We start from the raw sequence: 19,378 nt of genomic DNA, 5'->3' as shown, positions 1-19,378 counted from the left end.
GAATTTAGTAACCTAAGTTCTAAGTATTACCCAATACAGAATTTTCTTATAACCCAGATTTTTAAGGTAAATATATTAATTAAACCTAGAAATTAATTAATGTTTAAAATTAAAAACACTCTGGACTTGGAATCTGTACACCTAGGTTCTCATCTTGGCTCTGCTAATAATTACCAGTGTGACATGTTAACTAGCCATTTAAATTCTTTTAATCATATTTTCCACATATATTAAATGAAATAATCTCTAAGAGCCCTTTTAGCTCTTAAACTCTATCATGCTGTGATGCTGTTCAGAAGGTTTAAATGATGTACAATAAATCCACAGGATGATGGAGGCAACATCTATTTATGACCCCATATATATTTGTTTATCAACTGACCATTGGTTAAATGGTCAGAATTTTGTTTAGGGTAAAGTTAAAGGTGTTTTTTGTTTTTGTTTTTTTTATCAGAAGTACTGCCTGACACAAAAAAAAATTGTAATATGATTGCTAATATTTCATAGGTTTTTAAAATTGTGCTATTTTAACAGGGTTTTGAAATTGGGCAAATTTCTTAAAAATCTGGGGTTTTTTACATACTATACTTCATCAATTCTAAGATAAGCATCTTTTTTACATTTTCTCTGAAATCAATATGTTACTTATAATAGATAGTATGTTAGAGTTTGACAATGTTTGTTCTTTCTTAGTAGTTCATAAAATAATAGTACATCTAGTACCTAATGGCATTACATTAGAGAAAATCTGATCAATTTGGCTATACAGACTTAAAGTCATAATGTTGCTCATTTGAATGCTTGACCTTTATATACCTTATACATATCTCTCAAACTTTATAACCCATGAGGTAAGTGGTTAAATTCTACTTAATATGTGGGGAAAATGGAGTTTACAGAGTTGCCTAAGATCATTTAATAAGTGTTAAAATTTGAATTCAAAACCAACCTTTTCTGACTCTAAAGTCTATCCTAAACTAGATACTCATAATATCTCTTCATATTTGACCATAATAGCAGTAAAGATAATCAGCCAGATGTAAAGCAGTCAACCTTACTGAAGGACAGTTTAGCAACGTACATCAAGTTCCTTAAAAATGTTTATCACGGGGCGCCTGGGTGGCGCAGTCGGTTAAGCGTCCGACTTCAGCCAGGTCACGATCTCGCGGTCCGTGAGTTCGAGCCCCGCGTCGGGCTCTGGGCTGACAGCTCAGAGCCTGGAGCCTGTTTCGGATTCTGTGTCTCCCTCTCTCTCTGCCCCTCCCCCGTTCATGCTCTGTCTCTCTCTGTCCCAAAAAATAAACAAATGTTGAAAAAAAAATTTTTTTAAAAAGATGTGTATAAAAACATTGTTCTTGATAGTGAAAAATTACAAACAACCTAAATACCTTAAGACGAGTTAAATAAAGTATGACGCATCTGTATTATTAGAATGCTAGGTAAACAGTTTTAAATTGTGTTTACAAATATTTTTTAAAATATTTACATGAGAATATGCTCACAATGGAATGTTAAGTTAAAAAAGCATGATTCTGTAGTGATTATCTTTGGGTGCCAGGATTGCTAATTATCTTTATTCTATTTTATTTTATTTTATTTTATTTTGTTTTATTTTATTTTATTTTTGAGAGAGAGAGAATGCGAGTGAGGGAGGGGCAGAGGGAGAAGGAGAGAGAGAATCTTAAGTGGGCTCCATGCTAGGCACAGGGCTCAATCTCATGACTATGAGATCATGATATGAGCCAAAATCAAGAGTTGGCAGTTAACCAACTGAGTCACCCCGGCACCTACTTTATTTTTTATTTTATTATTTTTTTTTTAAATTTTTTTTCAACATTTATTTATTTTTGCGACAGAGAGAGACAGAGCATGAACGGGGGAGGGGCAGAGAGAGAGGGAGACACAGAATCGGAAACAGGCTCCAGGCTCTGAGCCATCAGCCCAGAGCCTGACGCGGGGCTCGAACTCCCGGACCGCGAGATCGTGACCTGGCTGAAGTCGGACGCTTAACCGACTGCGCCACCCAGGCGCCCCTATTTTATTATTTTTTAAAATTTATTTTTGAGAGAGAGGGAGAGCGAGAGCATGTACACGAGCAGGGGAGGGACAGAGAGAGAGACGGAGGACCTGAAGTGGGCTCTGCGCTGATAGCAAAGAGCCTAATGCAGGGTTCGAACTCAAGAACTGTGAGATCATGACCTGAGCCAAAGTCAGACACTTAACCAACTGAGCCACCCAGTTGCCCTGATTTTTTAAATTAGTTTTTTATTGAGATATAGCTGTCATATAATATTACATTCGTTTCAGGTGTACAATTGTTTGATGTTTGTATACATTGTGAAATGATCACCACAATAAGCCTAGTTAATATCCATTACCATATGTAGTTACAAAAATTTTTTTTCTTGTGACAAGAACATTTAAGATCTACTCCCTTAAAAACTTTCATATATGCGATACAGTATTACTAACTATAGTCACCATGCCATACATTATATCCCCATGACCTATTTATTTTATAACTGGAATTTTGTACCTTTTGACCCCCTTCACCTATTTTGTCCACATTCTATCCCCAGCCTCGGGCAACTACCAATTGGTCTCTATATCTGTGAGCTTGGTGTTTTGGGTTTTGGGGGGCTTTGTTTTGTTTTCAGATTCCACATACTAGTAAGATAATATTGTATTTGTCTTTGTCTGCTGACTTATTTCACTTAGCATAATGCCCTCAGGATCCATGCATATTGTCACAAGTAGTAAGATTTTGTTCTTTTTTATGGCTGCATAATATGCCAGTGTGTGTGTGTGTGTGTGTGTGTGTGTGTGTGTGTGTGTGTGTGTGTATGTGTCTTATCTACTCATTCATCAGTGAGCACTTAGGTTGTTTCTGTATCTTGGCTAATATAAATAATGCTGCGTTGAACATAGGGATGCATATGTGTTTTCGAGTTAGTGTTTTTATTTTATTTGGATAAACACCCAGAAGTGGAATTTCCAGATCATAAGGTAGTTCTATTTCTAATTTTTTGAAGAATCTCCATCCCATTTTCCACAGTGGCTACACCAATTTATATCCCTACCAACCGTGCATAAGGGTTCTGTCTTCTTCACATCCTCACCAACACTTATTATTCCTTATCTTTTGATAATAGCCATTCTAACAGTTGTGAGGTAATATCTCATTGTGGTTTTAATTTGCATTTCTTTGATAATTAGTGACGTACATGCATTTTCATGTATCTGTGACCATTTGTATGTCTTTTTTGGTTTCCCAAAAATATGTCTATTCAAGTCTTCTGTCCATTTTTAATTGCATTGCTATTGAGTTATATGAGTTCTTTATATATTTTGGATTATTAACCCCCTCTCAGCTACATGATTTGCAAATATTTTCTCCCATTTAGTACATTGCTTTTTCATTTTGTGGATGGTTTCCTTAACTGTGCAGAAACTTTTAGTTTGATGTAGTCACATTTGTTTATTTTTGCCTTTGTTGCCTTTGCTTTTGTAACCAAATGCAAAAAAAAATCATCACTAAGACCATTGTCAAGGAGTTTACCACCTGTGTTTTCTTCTAGTTTTATGGTTTTGGATCTTATCAAGTCTTTAATCCATTTTGAATTAATTTTTGTGAGTAGTGTAAGATAGGCATCCTGTTTCATTCTGTTGCATGTGGCTGTCCAGTTCTCTCCACATGATTTATTGGACTGTCTTTTCCCAGTATATTTTTGGCTCCTTTGTCATAAATTAATTGACCCTATATACTTGGGTTTATTTCTGTGGTCTTTTTTTTTTTTTTTATTGATCTGTGTGTCTTTTTTTTTTTTTTTGGCCAATACCATACTGTTGTGATTACTATAGCTTTGTGATATAGTTTGAAATCAGGGAATATGATGCCTCTGATTATTTTTATTTTTACTTTTATGTACTTTCTAAAATTTTTCTAAGAAATATGAATTACATTTATAATCAGAAAAAGTTTGTTTCTGTATGGTCTTGTACCAAAGCAGTCTTTCGCTTTCTGTGTAGCTAACTGGAATCCCTAAAGGTCTGTATACTCACAGAATTTAGAGCCAGTATAGGATCTTAAAGATGATGTATTCTAATCACCAGTTTTAGGGCTGTTGGGATTTTAAAGATGATCTCCTCTTAAATCTGAAGCAGGCTCTGGGCTCTGAGCTGTCAGCACAGAGCCCGACGTGGGGCTCAAAATCATGAACCGCAAGATCATGACCTGACCTGAAGTTCAACATTTCACCAACTTTGGCTTAGGACATGACCTCATGGTTTGTGAGTTCAAGTCCTGCATCTGGCTCTGTGGTGACAGTGCAGAGCCTGTTTTGAATTCTCTCTCTCCTCTCTCTCTGTCCCTCCCCCACTTCTCAAAAATAAACATTAAAAAACTAAGAGGCAAGGGAGGCTTGGGTGGCTCAGTTGCTTAAGCGTCCGACTTCAGCTCACATCATGATCTCACAGTCTGTGAGTTCGAGCCCCGCATCAGGCTCTGTGCTGACAGCTTAGAGCCTGGAGCCTGCTTCAGATTCTGTGTCTCCCTTTCTCTCTGCCCCTCCCCTGCTCATGCTCTGTCTCTGTCTAAAAAATAAATAAAAACATTTAGAAAAATTAAAAAAAAAACAACTAAGAGGAAGTTGAGAGCTTTTTAAATATATAATAATAGTTAACATTTATCTAGTGCTCTGTACATTACTCTGTTTCACTTAATCTTTATAATATCCTTGTGAGAGGTTGTCTGTTTTCATCCCCATTTTATAAGTGAGGAAACTGAGGCTTAGAGAGATTGAGTAACTTTTATATCCACAATTAAGTGACATATCTAGTGTTTGAACCAAGGTCTTCCTGACTTGAGCGTTCTTAAATATCATGTAATGGAATACAGCATAGCTTTTAAGTGACCTGTTCAATGTTACATTGCTTATTATTAGTGGAAGAAGGATTAACAAACTCATGTCTTGATTGCAGATTCAGTGTTTATTTAATTAATCTTGTCTGTTTTTAGAAAGTGTTGATTTGTAACCAGTTCAACTGCAATGACCAGTTCTATTCTATTATGTCCTATCAACATGACAAAAAAAATCTATCATTATCACTTATACATTTCAATTATATCTATTAGGTGAAGAATTTTTGTTTAATCCTCTTAAAACCTTGGGTGATGAAAATGTTCTGGAATTAGATAGTGTTGATGGTTCACAACCTTGTGAATATAGTAAAAACCACTGAACTGGATACTTAAAAAAAAATCTTTCCTTAAGTTTACAGAAAAGTGCTTAAAAATGTTATATTAAAACATAAATATCTCAGAGACCAAAAAATGATTTAATATTTTTTTAAAGTTTCACACTATAACAAATAAATATGTTTACTGTTTATTACCTTTTCCTTGACCATAAATGCTACTTATGATTGAACAAAAACTATGCAATGAAAGGGAAGTAAAAGAAATTAAATATCAGACCAATAGTAATCTAAAGTCAGAAGTTGCTTGGGGCCCCTGGGTGGCTCAGTCGGTTAAGCGTTTGACTTCATCTCAGGTCGTGATCTTGCAGTTCATGAGTTCGAGCTCTGCATCAGGCTCTTTGCTGACAACTCAGAGCCTGGAGCCTGCTTCGGATTCTGTGTCTCCCTCTTTCTCTGTCCCTCCCACACTCACACTCTGTCTCTCTCAAACATAAATAAACATTACAAAAAAAAAATTTTTAAGCCAGATGTTGACTACTTTTGGGGAGAAAAAGGAATTTGAACTATAAACATGGATATTTGTGCTTTGAATTAATGTCTTCATTTAAGGACCGATTTCCTTTAGTGGTCGTTACCTGTTGTTACCCATAAATATATTGTAAAATTACAAATTAATCCAGGAAAACATTCTTCCAATTCTGATATGGTTAATTGTCTTATTGTAAGGAAAGTGAGCACTGGAGAAAACCAGTTTTACTTTTTTTTAAAAAACATAATATGATAGTTTTGAATTTTCTGTAAATGTTAATTGTTAAGAATTTAAAGGATTATTGTCACAGATACTTAATATCTTTAAACATACAAATTTGGAAGACACCTTGTTATCAGTCCTATAAGAGTGTAAGAAATATAATTTTTTAAAAATGTCTGCCAGATTATACTATGATTAACAAATATGACGAATGTATATAATATACATATGGACCTTATGCTTTATGGGAATATGTTCTAATAAAAGCGTAATTAAACATAATCCAGTTTTAGGCAGTAAAGTTATATTTCCAGGGGCACCTGGGTGGCTCAGTTGGTTAAGTGTCCAACTTTGGCTCAGGTCGTGATCTCTGAATTCGGTAGTTCGTTCCTCCCTCGGGCTCCGCACTGTCAGTGCTTGAGATTCTCTTTCTCTACCTCTCTGTGCCCCTCCCCTGCTCACGTGCACTCTCACTCTCTCTCTCTCTCTCAATAAATAAACTTTAAAAAAAAAAGAAGATATATTTCCTAAATGTCAAGGCTTTCTACAGTTTCTAGCTAAAATTAATATTTTCTGTAAGCAATCTTGTAAAATTACAATCTTATTTCTGATCTCTATTATTTTGACAGATAATATAACCATTGATTAGTTTACAAATATAGATTATGTGGTGGGTTTTCTTTTTTTTTTTTTTTTTTGAGCTTCTAATTCTGTATTTTTGCTTTTAAGCATCGAATGTTATCCAGACAAGAAGAACTTAAAGAAAGAGCAAGAGTTCTGCTTGAGCAAGCAAGAAGAGATGCAGCTTTAAAGGCAGGAAATAAGCAGAATACCAACGCAGCCACACCACTCTGCAACAGGCAGCTAAGTGATGTGAGGAACATTGGTTAAAAAGCCATAAATTGTTAATTGCAATCATGGGAGTGAAGGGAGTAATTTATTTATATTTTTTGCTAAGTCATTTTTTAGATTTTTATTTTAATTCCAGTTAGTTAATATACAGTACTATATTAGCTCAAGTGTACAATAGAGTAATTCAACAATTCCATACATCACTTCGTGTTGATCATGACACACACACTCCTTAACCCCCATCACCTATTTCACCCATCCCTGCCACCACCTCCCCTCTGGAAACCATCAGATTGTTCTTGCAAAATCATTTTTCCAGACTTTGTATATGGAGGGTACTTGGTACATTTACTGAACGATAAATTCATACTTGGAAGAACATGTTGTAATTTCTCCTACACAGCAGTGTTAGCTATGAGAAAAAGTAAGATTTGGGGATATAATTTCTACATAAATGAATGACCTATTTTTTCTTAATTTACACCATGTAATTTAATTGTACTTTGTTTAAGATTGGATTTTATCTATGGAAGTTACTTTTTTTTGGAAATATTAGAATATACTAATGATGCCTTCCATTTATTGAAGAGCAGGCATCATTATTATAATGGATGTTTTACATAATTTGTATTTTACTTAACCCCATGAAGTAGATGTTCAAACTACTTTCCGCATAAGAAAACTGGGGTCATAGGTAAGGTAATTTGTACAAATTAACAAAGTTAGTAAATGATGAATCCAGGATTTGAACTTGAGCGTTTTCAGACTACAGAATCAGTGCTCTTTTCTATCATATAGTGCCATGCCTATGTTAAACCACATTTTTATACATGTTTTTGTGTAGTGCTTCACAAGTGATAATGAATATATGGTAATAGAAGCCCTTAAATTTAAGGGGACAGGAATGTCTTCATGAATCTGAAAACTATGATAGCCTCCCTTACCATCAAACTCACATACACAAAATTACATGTTCTTTTTTTTTTTTTTAATTAAGATTTTATTTTTTTTAGAGCAGTTTTAGGTTCACAGCAGAATTTTGGGGAAGGTACAGAGATTTCCCATATACACCCTGCATCTACACATGCATATCCTCTCCTCTTAATAACATCCCACACCAGAGTGATGCATTTGTTAGAACTGATAAACCTACACTGAACTGATGAACCAAACCTACATCATAATCACCCAAAGTCCATACTTTACATTATGATTCTCTCTTGTATTCTACATTCTATGAATTTGGACAAATGTGTAATGACATGTATCCATCATTATGGTATCATAGAGTATTTTCATTGCCATAAGAATATTCTGTTACACCTACTTATCCCTTCCAACACTCCCAACCCCTGGAAACCTGATAATTTTACTGTCCCCATAATTTTGCCTTTTGCAGAATGTCATAGTTGGAATCATGCAGTGTATAGCATTTTCTGATTGGCTTCATTTACCTAGTGTAATGCATTTAAGGTTTTTCCGTGTTTTTCATGGCTAGAAAGACCATTTCTTTTTTAGTGCTGAGTAATATCTCATTGTCCGGATGTACCACAGTTTATTTATCCCTTCACCTACTGAAGGACATCTTGATTGCTTCCAAAGTTTGACAATTATGAATAAAGCTGCTGTAATCATCCATGTACAAGTTTTTGTGTGGACATAGGTTTTTAACTCATTTGAGGAAATACCAAGGAGTGTGATTGCTAGGTCTTATGGGTAAGAATATGTTTACTTTTATAAGAAATTGCCAAACTATCTTCCAAAGTAGCTATACCATCTTGTATTCTCACCAGCAATGTGTGAGAGTTCTTGTGTTCCACATCTTCATCAACAGTGAGTGTGTTGGTGTTCCAGATTTTGACCATTCTGATAGGTGTTTAGGGGTATCTCACTTGTAATTTGCATTTCCCTGATGACATATGATGTGGAGCATCTTTTTATATGCATACTCACAGTCTATAAATCTTTGGAGAGGTGTCTCTTGAGGTCATTGGCCATTTTTTAATTAGGTTGTTTGTTTTTTATTGTTGAGTTTCAATGGTTATTTGTATATTTTGGATATAGTCTTTTATCATATGTGTCTGTTGTAAATTGAGTCTTCCTACTCTTCATTTATTTATTCTTTCATTTCATGATATTCCTCATATGGATCCTCATATAGATCATGTACATATTTTGTTAGATTTATATCTATCAACTTTTCACTAATGTGAATAGTATTGTGTTTTTAATTTCAAATTCCACTTGTTCACTGCTGGTATATAGGAAAGCAATTGTCTCTTGTATATTAGCCTTGTATCTTACAGGCTTGCTATAATTGCTTATTAGTTCCAAGAGAGTTTTTTTTTTTTCAATTCTTTGATTTTCTACATAGGTGATCATGTCATCTGTGATCAGACACTTTTATTTCTTCCTTTCAATGCATATGTTTAAACATACCTTTCTTTTTTTTTTTTTTTAATTTTTTTTTTCAACATTTATTTTGGGACAGAGAGAGACAGAGCATGAACGGGGGAGGGACAGAGAGAGAGGGAGACACAGAATCGGAAACAGGCTCCAGGCTCTGAGCCATCAGCCCAGAGCCTGACGTGGGGCTCGAACTCACGGACCGCGAGATCGTGACCTGGCTGAAGTCGGACGCTCAACCGACTGCGCCACCCAGGCGCCCCTAAACATACCTTTCAGATATGAGCTTAATAACCTCTGACCTTGAGCAGTGTTTTTCACACTTCAAGTCTTTCCATGATAATGTGATATAAAATTGATTTAGCACACTGCAGTAATTATTTTATTTTTAATGAAAAGGAATAGAAAGAATGGAATAAAAATATCAGAACTCATCACATGTAGTAACCATGGCATTTTTGTCTGAAACTTGCTTCAGTCATATGGATATATATGCATACTGGATCTTGATATAAAATGTATTTTAAGCTGTGGGTCATGATAAAAATGTTTGAGAAACCCTAATCTAGAGGGCCATCTTTGAAGAAATTTTGTAGCTTTTATGCCAACTTCTTCAGTGCCTAGCCATCTGTTATTTCATCAATTTGTTGGTGATTTGTCAGATATTTATTAAATGTCTGAGCTGAGTGTACTCATAGTGACAGAAAAGGCTAAGCTTCTTCCATCATGGAGTTTACATTATGGTGGGAATACACAGATAATGGTAAATAACTAGAGTGTGAAAACTGCATGATATAGTAGAGGATAATTTAAGTAGGTGAGGGCTTGAGTGATTTGAAGATGGGGCATTGAACTAAGATTTGATGGGTGAAAAGGATCTAGTCAAGTGAAGAGCCACAAAAACAATATCTCTTGAAAAAGAAAGTTTTTTTGTTAATACTGTATTTTATTTGTGGGTAACTTTATTTCATAATTTTTCAGCCTCTAAAATCTATGGGGAATGTATAAGTCTATATTATTCCAGTGTGTTGATTTAAAAAAAATTTTTTTTAATGTTTATTTATTTTTGAGAGAGAGAGAGAGACAGAGTGTGAGCAGGAGAGGGACAGAGAGAGGGAGACACAGAATCTGAAGCAAGCTCCAGGCTCTGAGCTGTCAGCACAGAGCCTGACTCAGGGCTCAAACTCAGGAACAATGAGATCATGACCTGAGCCGAAGTCAGAAGCTTAACCAACTGAGCCACCCAGGTGCCCCCAGTGTGTTGATTTTAAATTGAGAGTACCTGAGATTTAAATGGTCTATCTACCAAGTAGATTTTTAAAACTAATTATTTCACCTATGTGTGAATTTTACATATATTAATAATTATCATCAAGTGTTTATTGAGCACTTACTATTTGACAGGTAGGATTCTAAGTAATTTAACATGAATTTTCACATTTAATCTCCACAATAATTGTATGAGTTAAATATTATCATTTCTATTTTACAGTCGAGAAAACTGACAAATTAATGAATTGCCTGTTGTCACACAGCTAAGTAACAGAGTCAAGAATTGAACCTAGATGATTTGATTTCAGAGGTTATGTTTTTAAGGCATTGTGTTATATTTCCTTCTTCTTTATATTTCTGACATCCTTGTGAAATAGAAACAGAGACTGTTGTTTTATCTTTCATAGAGATTAAGAAAGTAAGTTAGGAAAGAATGTTTAAATTTACTTAGGTTGCAGACTATGACATATGAGGCTTAGAATTCAAGTATCCTGACTTTTAAAAAGATGATGTTTAGTCTTTCATTTGGTTTATTCGTTTATTACTTCAAATTTTCAGTAAATATTTTATTGGTCACCCCTTCTATTTAAGGCACCAGTAATTTACACTTTTTATTTCTCAAACAAAATAAATTTTTATCTGAAGTATATTAGTGTGAATTCAGAACAGAAGTTACTTACTAAAACATCTCTTACTCTGTGTCATGACATCTTACTGTATCTGTAAAATATATAACTTGGATTTTAAGAAACATGATGATGGTGACAGTTCATTGAGTTAGATCCTCTTTGTACTCCTCATAGTATGTAACTTGCCACACCTTTCTGGAAAACCATTAGACTTCATCAAGAAATGTTCATTCTCTTTTACCTAATAATTCTAACAAAGAATCATATGCAGGTTTTCATCACAATGTTATTTGTAATTGCAAAAAATTATAAAATGGTAATTGTGCAAAACAGAAATGATCAAATAAATTATAACAAATAAATATACTTGTTATATAGCCATTAAAACCTATTCAATAATGTCTTGAAAAAATATTGAAAGGACGTAGAGTGCTCACAATGTCATTTTGTATAAAAAGGATATAAAATATACATGGCATATGAACTCCATTTTTTTAATGTTTATTTATTTATTTTGAGAAAGAGAGAGGGCTTTCATGCATAAACAGAGGGCGGGTCAGAGAGAGAGAGGAGAGAGAGTGAGAGAAAGAGACAGAGAGAGAGAGAATCCCAAGCAGGCTCCATGCTGTCAATGCAAAGCCTGACATGGGGCTCAATCTCATGAACTGTGAGATTATGACCTGAGCCGAAATCAAGAGTTGGATACTTAACCAGCTGGGCCACCTAGGTGCCTCTGAACTCCATTTTGAAATGATAGAGACTGTGTGTGTGTGTGTGTGTGTGTGTGTGCGTGTGTGTGTGTGTGTGTGTGTGTTTAATCATGCATTAAAAAGGACAGGAAGGAAAATCATCAAAATATTAACAATATTTATCTCTAAGGGATAGTATAACAAGTGGCTTATAAAGGGTTTTTTTTCCCTTTATTCTTTCTGTTTTAAAAATATCACATGTTAAGATAAATATTTTAAAGTAGGGAAATTTGGGGTATCTAAAAAATGTATTTTTATCACATTGTTTTCTTAGTGTACCCAAACGAACTTGACTTCAGAACTTCTAAGATAACGTGTGTATGTGTGTGTTTTAAGGAGAGAGACATAGAAAGAACTCTTCACTTCTACAGTTGATGATAACTAGCTTGTGCCTAGGTGTGGATATATGGCAGATTCAATAATAGCAGTCCTGTTCACACTGAAAAGGCATGAAATTCTCAATGACTATTGTTTATGATTGATGAGTTAAGTAAGTAATCATGGTATCTCATAAAATATCTCATTGTTTCTTTGACTACCACTGATGGGATCTGGGTTACTTGTCCTGTACTCATTTATTGTTCTAGTTGTTTTTCCCAGAAAGAGCAGCTCCATGCTGCATAGCTAGCCCACTGCATGCCAGGCTAATCACTTTGTTACTTTGTTTTCCATTTACCCAGAGTTGTATCCTATTGCAAATGAAACCATGCTTTAAACAGTCCCCAAGATACTTTTTTTACCCTTCCTCTTTCAGGTTATCTTTTGCTAAATAAAAAACCACCTTACTGGCATGAAACAACCATTTGATTATGCTCACAGATTCTATGATTTAGGCATTAGGATAGGAGACTCTGGGAGTGGCTTTGTTCCATGACGTCTGGTGCAGAGTTTTGGCGACAACCTCTGCTAAACTGTCAGTTGAAACACCTACATGTAGCCTCTCCCTGTGGTCTTTCCACTTGGGCTAGTTTGGGCTTCCTCACAGCATGGTGGCTGGGTCTATGAGCAGCTATGCCAAGATAGTCAGGCAGACATGCATGGCATTCTTACGATCTAGCTTTAAAAGTCATGTTGCATCACTTTTACTATACTGATGGCCTAACCAGACACAAAGCTCCACCCAGGTTTAAGGAAGAGATACATAGACTCCACACCACTAATTGAGAGGAGTGTGGCATAGGAGATATCGTTGCAGCCTCTTCTGTTATAGTTTAAGCTCAATTTTAAAACTTTCTTGTGCATTCTACTTACTATTGCTCGTTTTTCAGAAAAGTCAAGCCCTGTATAGATGTGTTATGAAAAGCATCAATTTCATGAATTAAATAGTACATTCTCTTCGACTACTGTTCTAGTTTTGACACTTGATGCTCTACGGGGCTTATAGCTTATATTAATTATATTAATGAATGAAATGATGTAAGAAGAAGAATATAAAATGACAGATCAGTCCAATTGCACAAATAGAGAAGTTAGACCTTGCTGTTTCTTTTTAGATTTTCAGTTTAGTGTGCAATTTGATATCAGGTTGATATATTTTCCAAGGACATACTAGTTTATTATTATTATTATTATTATTATTTTTAATTTACATCCAAATTAGTTAGCATATAGTACAACAATGATTTCAGGAGTAGATTCCTTAGTGCCCCTTACCCATTTAGCCCATCCCCCCTTCCACAACTCCTCCCGTAACCCTCAGTTTGTTCTCCATATTTATGAGTCTCTTCTGTTTTGTCACCCTCCCTGTTTTTATGTTATTTTTGTTTCCCTTCCCTTATGTTCGTCTGTTTTGTCTCGTAAAGAAGGACATACTGGTTTTCTTAATTTGATTTCTTTATCATTTTCGGTAGCTCTTGTACATACAGACTGGAATTATTTACCAGTACTGTCCATATTTTGGAAAAGTAGTTTGGCAAACTTGGTTGATAAAAGGAAAAGGGAAAGTACCCAATTTCATCTCTGGAGCAATTGAATGTGTGTTAAGTGATACTAAAACTGGAAAATACTTAATTTCTCTAAATCTATTTTTCCATTTATTAAATGGGAGCAAAATTCTTTTTTTTTCCTTGTGTGACATTCAAATTAATAGGTGTCTACGGTGAAGGGGGTAAGGGAACCATGACTAATGCCATTCCCACTTCAGTGTCAGCATCTCTTTCACTCTGGAGAGATCAAAAGACTGCTGGTAAATAAAAAGAAGGTCTAACTGGAAAAAAAAAAAGCTGGCATCTAATTTAGTGAACTGATTGCTACTATTTTCCCTTTTTTATGCTCTTTTATTTGTGCCTTAATTTACAGTGTTCTTATTTTAAAATTCATTGTAAGCTATCTTGTCCTTCATAATGTATGCTACTGTGCTGAAAGTCAAGTTGCTGGTGGGGGGGAGTTAGACCTGTTGCTACCCATTGCTTTCTGTGTTCTTAGTTTACCTGAGAATTTCCATGAGTTTAAAAAAAGAGTTGGCACCCAAGAATGACCTCAAGTCTTGAGTGAATGAGACACTGACCTCAAATCTTCTAGAGTTTATTGAAGAGCTTACTGTTGCATATTCTTAAGATTGCTCGTTGATTTAGGACTTACTCAGCAATCATCTTTTATATTTCTGAACTCTGTTTCTGTAAAACTAACCAAGGATCTTCTGATGAACACCAAGAAAAAGAAGAACTATTTTAATAATAATGTTAATAAATGATTTTGGAATACTTGAGGCATATAATACATGGGACAGTGTCCATGTACTGAGTACAGGTTACCTCCTTTTAAGGCTTTTTGTATCTAGTTCTGGGCTGAGAGAGAATGAAAGCAAAGATTTACATATTAGGAAAGACAAGCTTTTAAAATATAAAGAAGAAAACTGGTAAATAGTTTAAGTACCAATTTGAGTATATGAAGGTTCAGAATCTTTCTGGTAGAAAGATTCCCGGTAGAATATTCCCGGTTACCAAGAGAATAAACTTCCCAACTATACAGCATGGCCTTATACAAGGTCCTTGCAAATCCTCTTTCCTCCCTTTCTAGCCTTATCTCTCACCTCTCTCCCATTATCACTCCACAGTCCATCTCTACTAACTTGCTTGCAGAGAGAATATGGCATACTCTTCAATTCCTGCATCGAGCACTGGCTGTTCTCTCCCTGAAATTCCCTTCTTTCCTTGTTAGTTTCCACTGAAATATCTCTTCTTCTATGAGTACCTCTGTCACGGTTCCTAGTGGTAAAGCTAATTCTCCTTTGTGTATCTTTTTCTAATATGCTGTACATATCTCTCCCATCGCATTTATCCCATATAATTATCTAATTACACATCTTTCTCCCACTCAGCTATGAGCTATTCAAAGTACAAGAACCTTGTATTCCCATCACCAAGTATTAAGTAAATGTTTATTCAATAAATAAATGAAGGGGATAGTAACAGGCTCTTTTTCATGCTTTCTGAGTGTCAACTAATAAAAACATGAGTTTAAACATGAAAAATTTGGGTTGCTATAGGGAGTTTCTTGGTGGTAAAGGTTTGTGAACAGGCAAAATATCTCTCTGAAAGTCTTTAAAGTGGAATTGATTATCATTGAGCAGAGAAAGTTAAAGTGTCTGTCCCCTTTCTTGAGTCAGTTACAGAAATGACATTAGCCACATTGGAACTTAAGGTTCCCTGGATCATTCTTTTCTTCCTTTCTTAAATCCTTTCTTTATGGTTATGATGTGTACACAGCAAATCCTTACACACACCTGTCCTTCCTGGACACTGAGACCTTTGATTAGAGTGCAACCCCCAACTCTGTCTTGAAGCATACCACTCTCTCTACCAAACATTGCCTCTTAAATAAATTAGTATAGCTTTAGGCTGGAAGGCTAGGAAGCAATTTCTAAGACACCGAAAACAACTCTTTGTAATCTTACCTGCTGGGTCCTTATGTACAGACTCTACTTAAGTCATCCTCAGGAAAAGATTTGAGCTATAATTTATCTTAAATGGCAACTCACAAACACAGGTATTATAAGCCTTTTAATTTTTCTTAATTTTTGTCAAAACCGGTATTGCACGTTTTAATGAGAACTTGCTGAGCAAGCACATGTTGCATTTAGATCTTTTTTAGAGAAAATAGTTTACATGATTCATTTGTGTCTCTGTGCCTTTAGATGTTCATTTAACCTGTTTCAGGTATTTCCTGAAATTGTTTTTCTATAGGAAACAGATTTCATTGCTCTGAATCTCTGTGATTTAGTTTTTCACTTCCTTTTCCTATTCTGTGAAGATTTTCATATGTTACATTTTGCTAATGCAAATTTTAGATGATAGTTCTTTTGTTCGTGGTTTCCACATGCACTTAAAGTAATTTTTTCAGGGGCTCCTGGGTGGCTCAGTCAGCTGAGAGTCTGACTCTTGATTTTAGCTCAAGTCATTATCCCAAGGTCCTGGGATCAAGCCCCATGATGGGCTCTGTGCTAAGCATAGAGCCTGCTTAAGATTCTCTCTCTACCTCTCTCTCTCTCTCTCTCTCTCTCCCTCTGCCCCTCTCCCCTGCTCACTCTCTCTCTCTCTCTCTCTCTCTCTCTCTCTCTCAAATTAAAACAAATTTTTTTTGTTTCAGACTCAGGAGTTTGGTATGAACACACATTGTGAGAAAAGTATAATAGTTTTTTTTTTAAGAAAAAAAATCATTTTTTATTATTTTTCTTCATTACTCAATTCCCCCAAATACTCTTTTCCCAAAAAATGCACAAGTAGAATTTAACAAGCTAGTCTATTTCAGACTCTTTTGCTTACTACTTTGTATTAGAATATAATTGCTTTTTAAAAATACATTTAATAAATCTGTTACTTTAAATAATGCTCTTGTAATTATGTAGATAGCTGAAGGGGATGTTTGCATTTATGTGCTAAAGTTTAGGATCCATACACTCTAAGGATAAGGAATGAGAATCCTGCTGCCCACAGTCCTTGAAATTGTTAGGGTATTTGTGAAGCACTTTGGACCGATCAGAAGAAGGATGTCATATAAGTTTAATTATTACTTTTATGTTTTTAAGAAAGAAAAAAATCTATTTTATAAGTAGAAAGTCTAAAAAGAATTAGGGTAATTCTTTACAAATATGTTTGTTTTTAGTTTTTTCAGCTGTAAATTACATAGCATAAGAAAATGGTTTGCAGATACTTGTTGATACCTAGAAGTTTTGTTTTTCTTTTTTGAATGTTTTTATTTTTGAGAGAAAGAGACAGGCAGAGTGCAAGCTGGGGAGGGGCAGAGAGAGTGAGGGAGACACAGAATCCGAAGCAGGCTCCAGGCTTTGAGCTGTCAGTGCAGAGCCTGACACAGGGCTCAACCCCACAAACCGTGAGATCATGACTTGAGCCAAAGTCAGACGCTTAACCGACTGAGCCACCTAGGCACCCCTGGAAGTTTTTTTTTAATAGACCAGACAAGAGTTACAACATTATTATAAAACAGACTTAAAGGTGTTTTTTTTTTCTCAATTTTAATCTGCAAGGATAGTGAGTGACCCATTACAATCAATTGGCGTAGGAGCCCATCCTCACTTAACAGGATCAGACTGCAAGATGTCAGCAAGTTCTAGAAGGTTTGCAGTATCCATCTCTAAAGGTTTGCAGGAATATTTGAATCTCTGAAGAAAACTGTATATGGGAAAGGAATTTCAGTTTGGTCAGTCTTGAGTCAACTGCAGGGACCAGTAATCAAAAAAGATACAGTGACTTTTTTTTTTACTGGTTGGTAATGAATCCAAAAGGCTTATTTGGTGAGAACCAAAAGAATGCAAGCTGCTCTTTTGCAAATTAAGCCTTTAAACAGGTATTTTGTTGCTGTGAAGAGGTAGGACATCAACCTTGCACTTTTGATGTTAATTGGAAAATATTGATTTAAATGGGACTAGTCTGTCGTGCTGATAATTGTAGCAGATTTAGATAAGATCACTAGATCTTTTCCAGATAATAAAAGAAGCAGTTACCATCCAGTTGGTTAAAAAAAAAAAAAAAAAATCTAAACATCATTTTGGTAATCTCTGGCAGATAGAAACTTCTTCTATAGTTTTTATGTATGTATCCTAAGTATGTACCATCATAAAAATGTATATAAGATTATATAATATGTTTATAAATATTAGCTATGTTACAATTAAATGGCTAGCCTCTAGGAATTAAGATTTAACATTAAGGTCAAGCTAAAATTTTAATCTCTCCAAATTACACATATTATCAATTCACTAGGAAGAAGTAGGTTAGCTTCACATTTGTGATTTTAAAAGAACATCAAATATTATAAAAAATATAAAATCTTTAATAACATATGGAGTGAGAATTTTGTCTTATTTAGAGATTTTTATTCTCTATATGAGCTGGAATGTCTATACCCAGGGCACTAAGATGAAAATATATTCCTTATTTCTTACTCCAACACAATTGACAGAAGATTTAATGTACATAATCTGCTTCAGACTAGTAAGACACTTTAAATGTATAGCTAATCTTTTTTACAGTTGCATTTTATAGGAGAAGAATGCCAGTGTACTTCTATGTTTGGCATAAATGCCTCTGTACATGGTAGTGGTTTTTATTCATTATGATTTAAATAATAGTTTATCTATTATGTCTAAATTTAAGTTGATTCGAAGTCTGCTATCCTAACAATGGCTACTAGACTTCTTAGAAAACATATTGTTAGCTTGCTAGCATATCTTCAAAGTCACACAAAACACCATTATTGTTAGGAGGAAAAAAAAAAAAAACCTCAAGCATCTTTTCTATTATGTGGCCACAAACCCCTAGCCTCAAAAGTCTTATTTATTTGAGATTGCTGTGAATTCATGAAGCTAGGGCTAGGTGTCTTAGCATCAGGAACACTCCTTTTATGCGACTATTAATGGCCATAGACATTTTCCATATGGCTGTTCAGTTCGGTGTTGAACATCCCAGGATGATATCACCATTACTAGGAGCTGTATTTTATATTGCCTATTCTGTTATTGCTCAGCATGCAAGAGGGTAGAGTTTAAATCTTTATTCATTTCATTTTTTAATGTTTCTTTTGTTCTCCTTATCATGTTCTGGCTTTCCCAAGGATATATGCCTTGAATGAAAAGTCACATGTGCATTACTAATTGTATGCTATTGTATTTACAGTTCCTAGTGGTGCCACTGTGAAGCTACTAATTCCTTTGCTTCACTTGATGTAAAATAATCTGAGTGTCTTTGATAGCAGTGAAACAGTATTAATTGTTTTGTACATTTTTTGGTCACTCTTCTTAGGTGGTCTTCATAATCTATTAGAACTTTCAGCCAGATTTTTGTAATGTCATGCCTCCAGCAGTGATTAAATTGGTAATTAATGAAGAGTCTTTGGCAATGTAAACCACATCCCGTTAATTTTCCCTTTTGAGTTTTTAGAAGTTGTCTTCTGTGTCAGAAATCATTGCGCCACCTTGCTATGGCCCCTTGGCATGAAACCACAACGACTTGATTTTTGCAGCCATTAGTAGATCAGAGCAGTAATTTCACAGTATTTTGGTC

The 19,378-nt window shown here is 34.9% G+C and overlaps 1 protein-coding gene across 11 annotated transcripts in view; it reads left to right on the top strand.

Moving 5' to 3' along the window:
• EHBP1 (EH domain binding protein 1) overlaps nucleotides 1-19,378 on the top strand; it is a 364,778-nt gene that overhangs the window by 269,428 nt on the left and 75,972 nt on the right. For all 11 annotated transcript variants that reach the window (XM_040458288.1, XM_040458291.1, XM_040458287.1 and 8 more), the window contains one exon: nucleotides 6,680-6,823. In XM_040458288.1, the coding sequence (XP_040314222.1) occupies nucleotides 6,680-6,823 (144 nt within the window). The remainder of the gene's footprint in view (nucleotides 1-6,679; nucleotides 6,824-19,378) is intronic.

The sequence above is a fragment of the Herpailurus yagouaroundi genome, unplaced genomic scaffold, assembly GCF_014898765.1.
Source record: "Herpailurus yagouaroundi ecotype Mexico unplaced genomic scaffold, PumYag 221, whole genome shotgun sequence".
Lineage (NCBI taxonomy): Eukaryota > Metazoa > Chordata > Mammalia > Carnivora > Felidae > Herpailurus > Herpailurus yagouaroundi.
The sequence above is the reverse complement of the archived record's forward strand: the minus strand, read 5'-3'. Positions and strand labels throughout refer to the sequence as shown.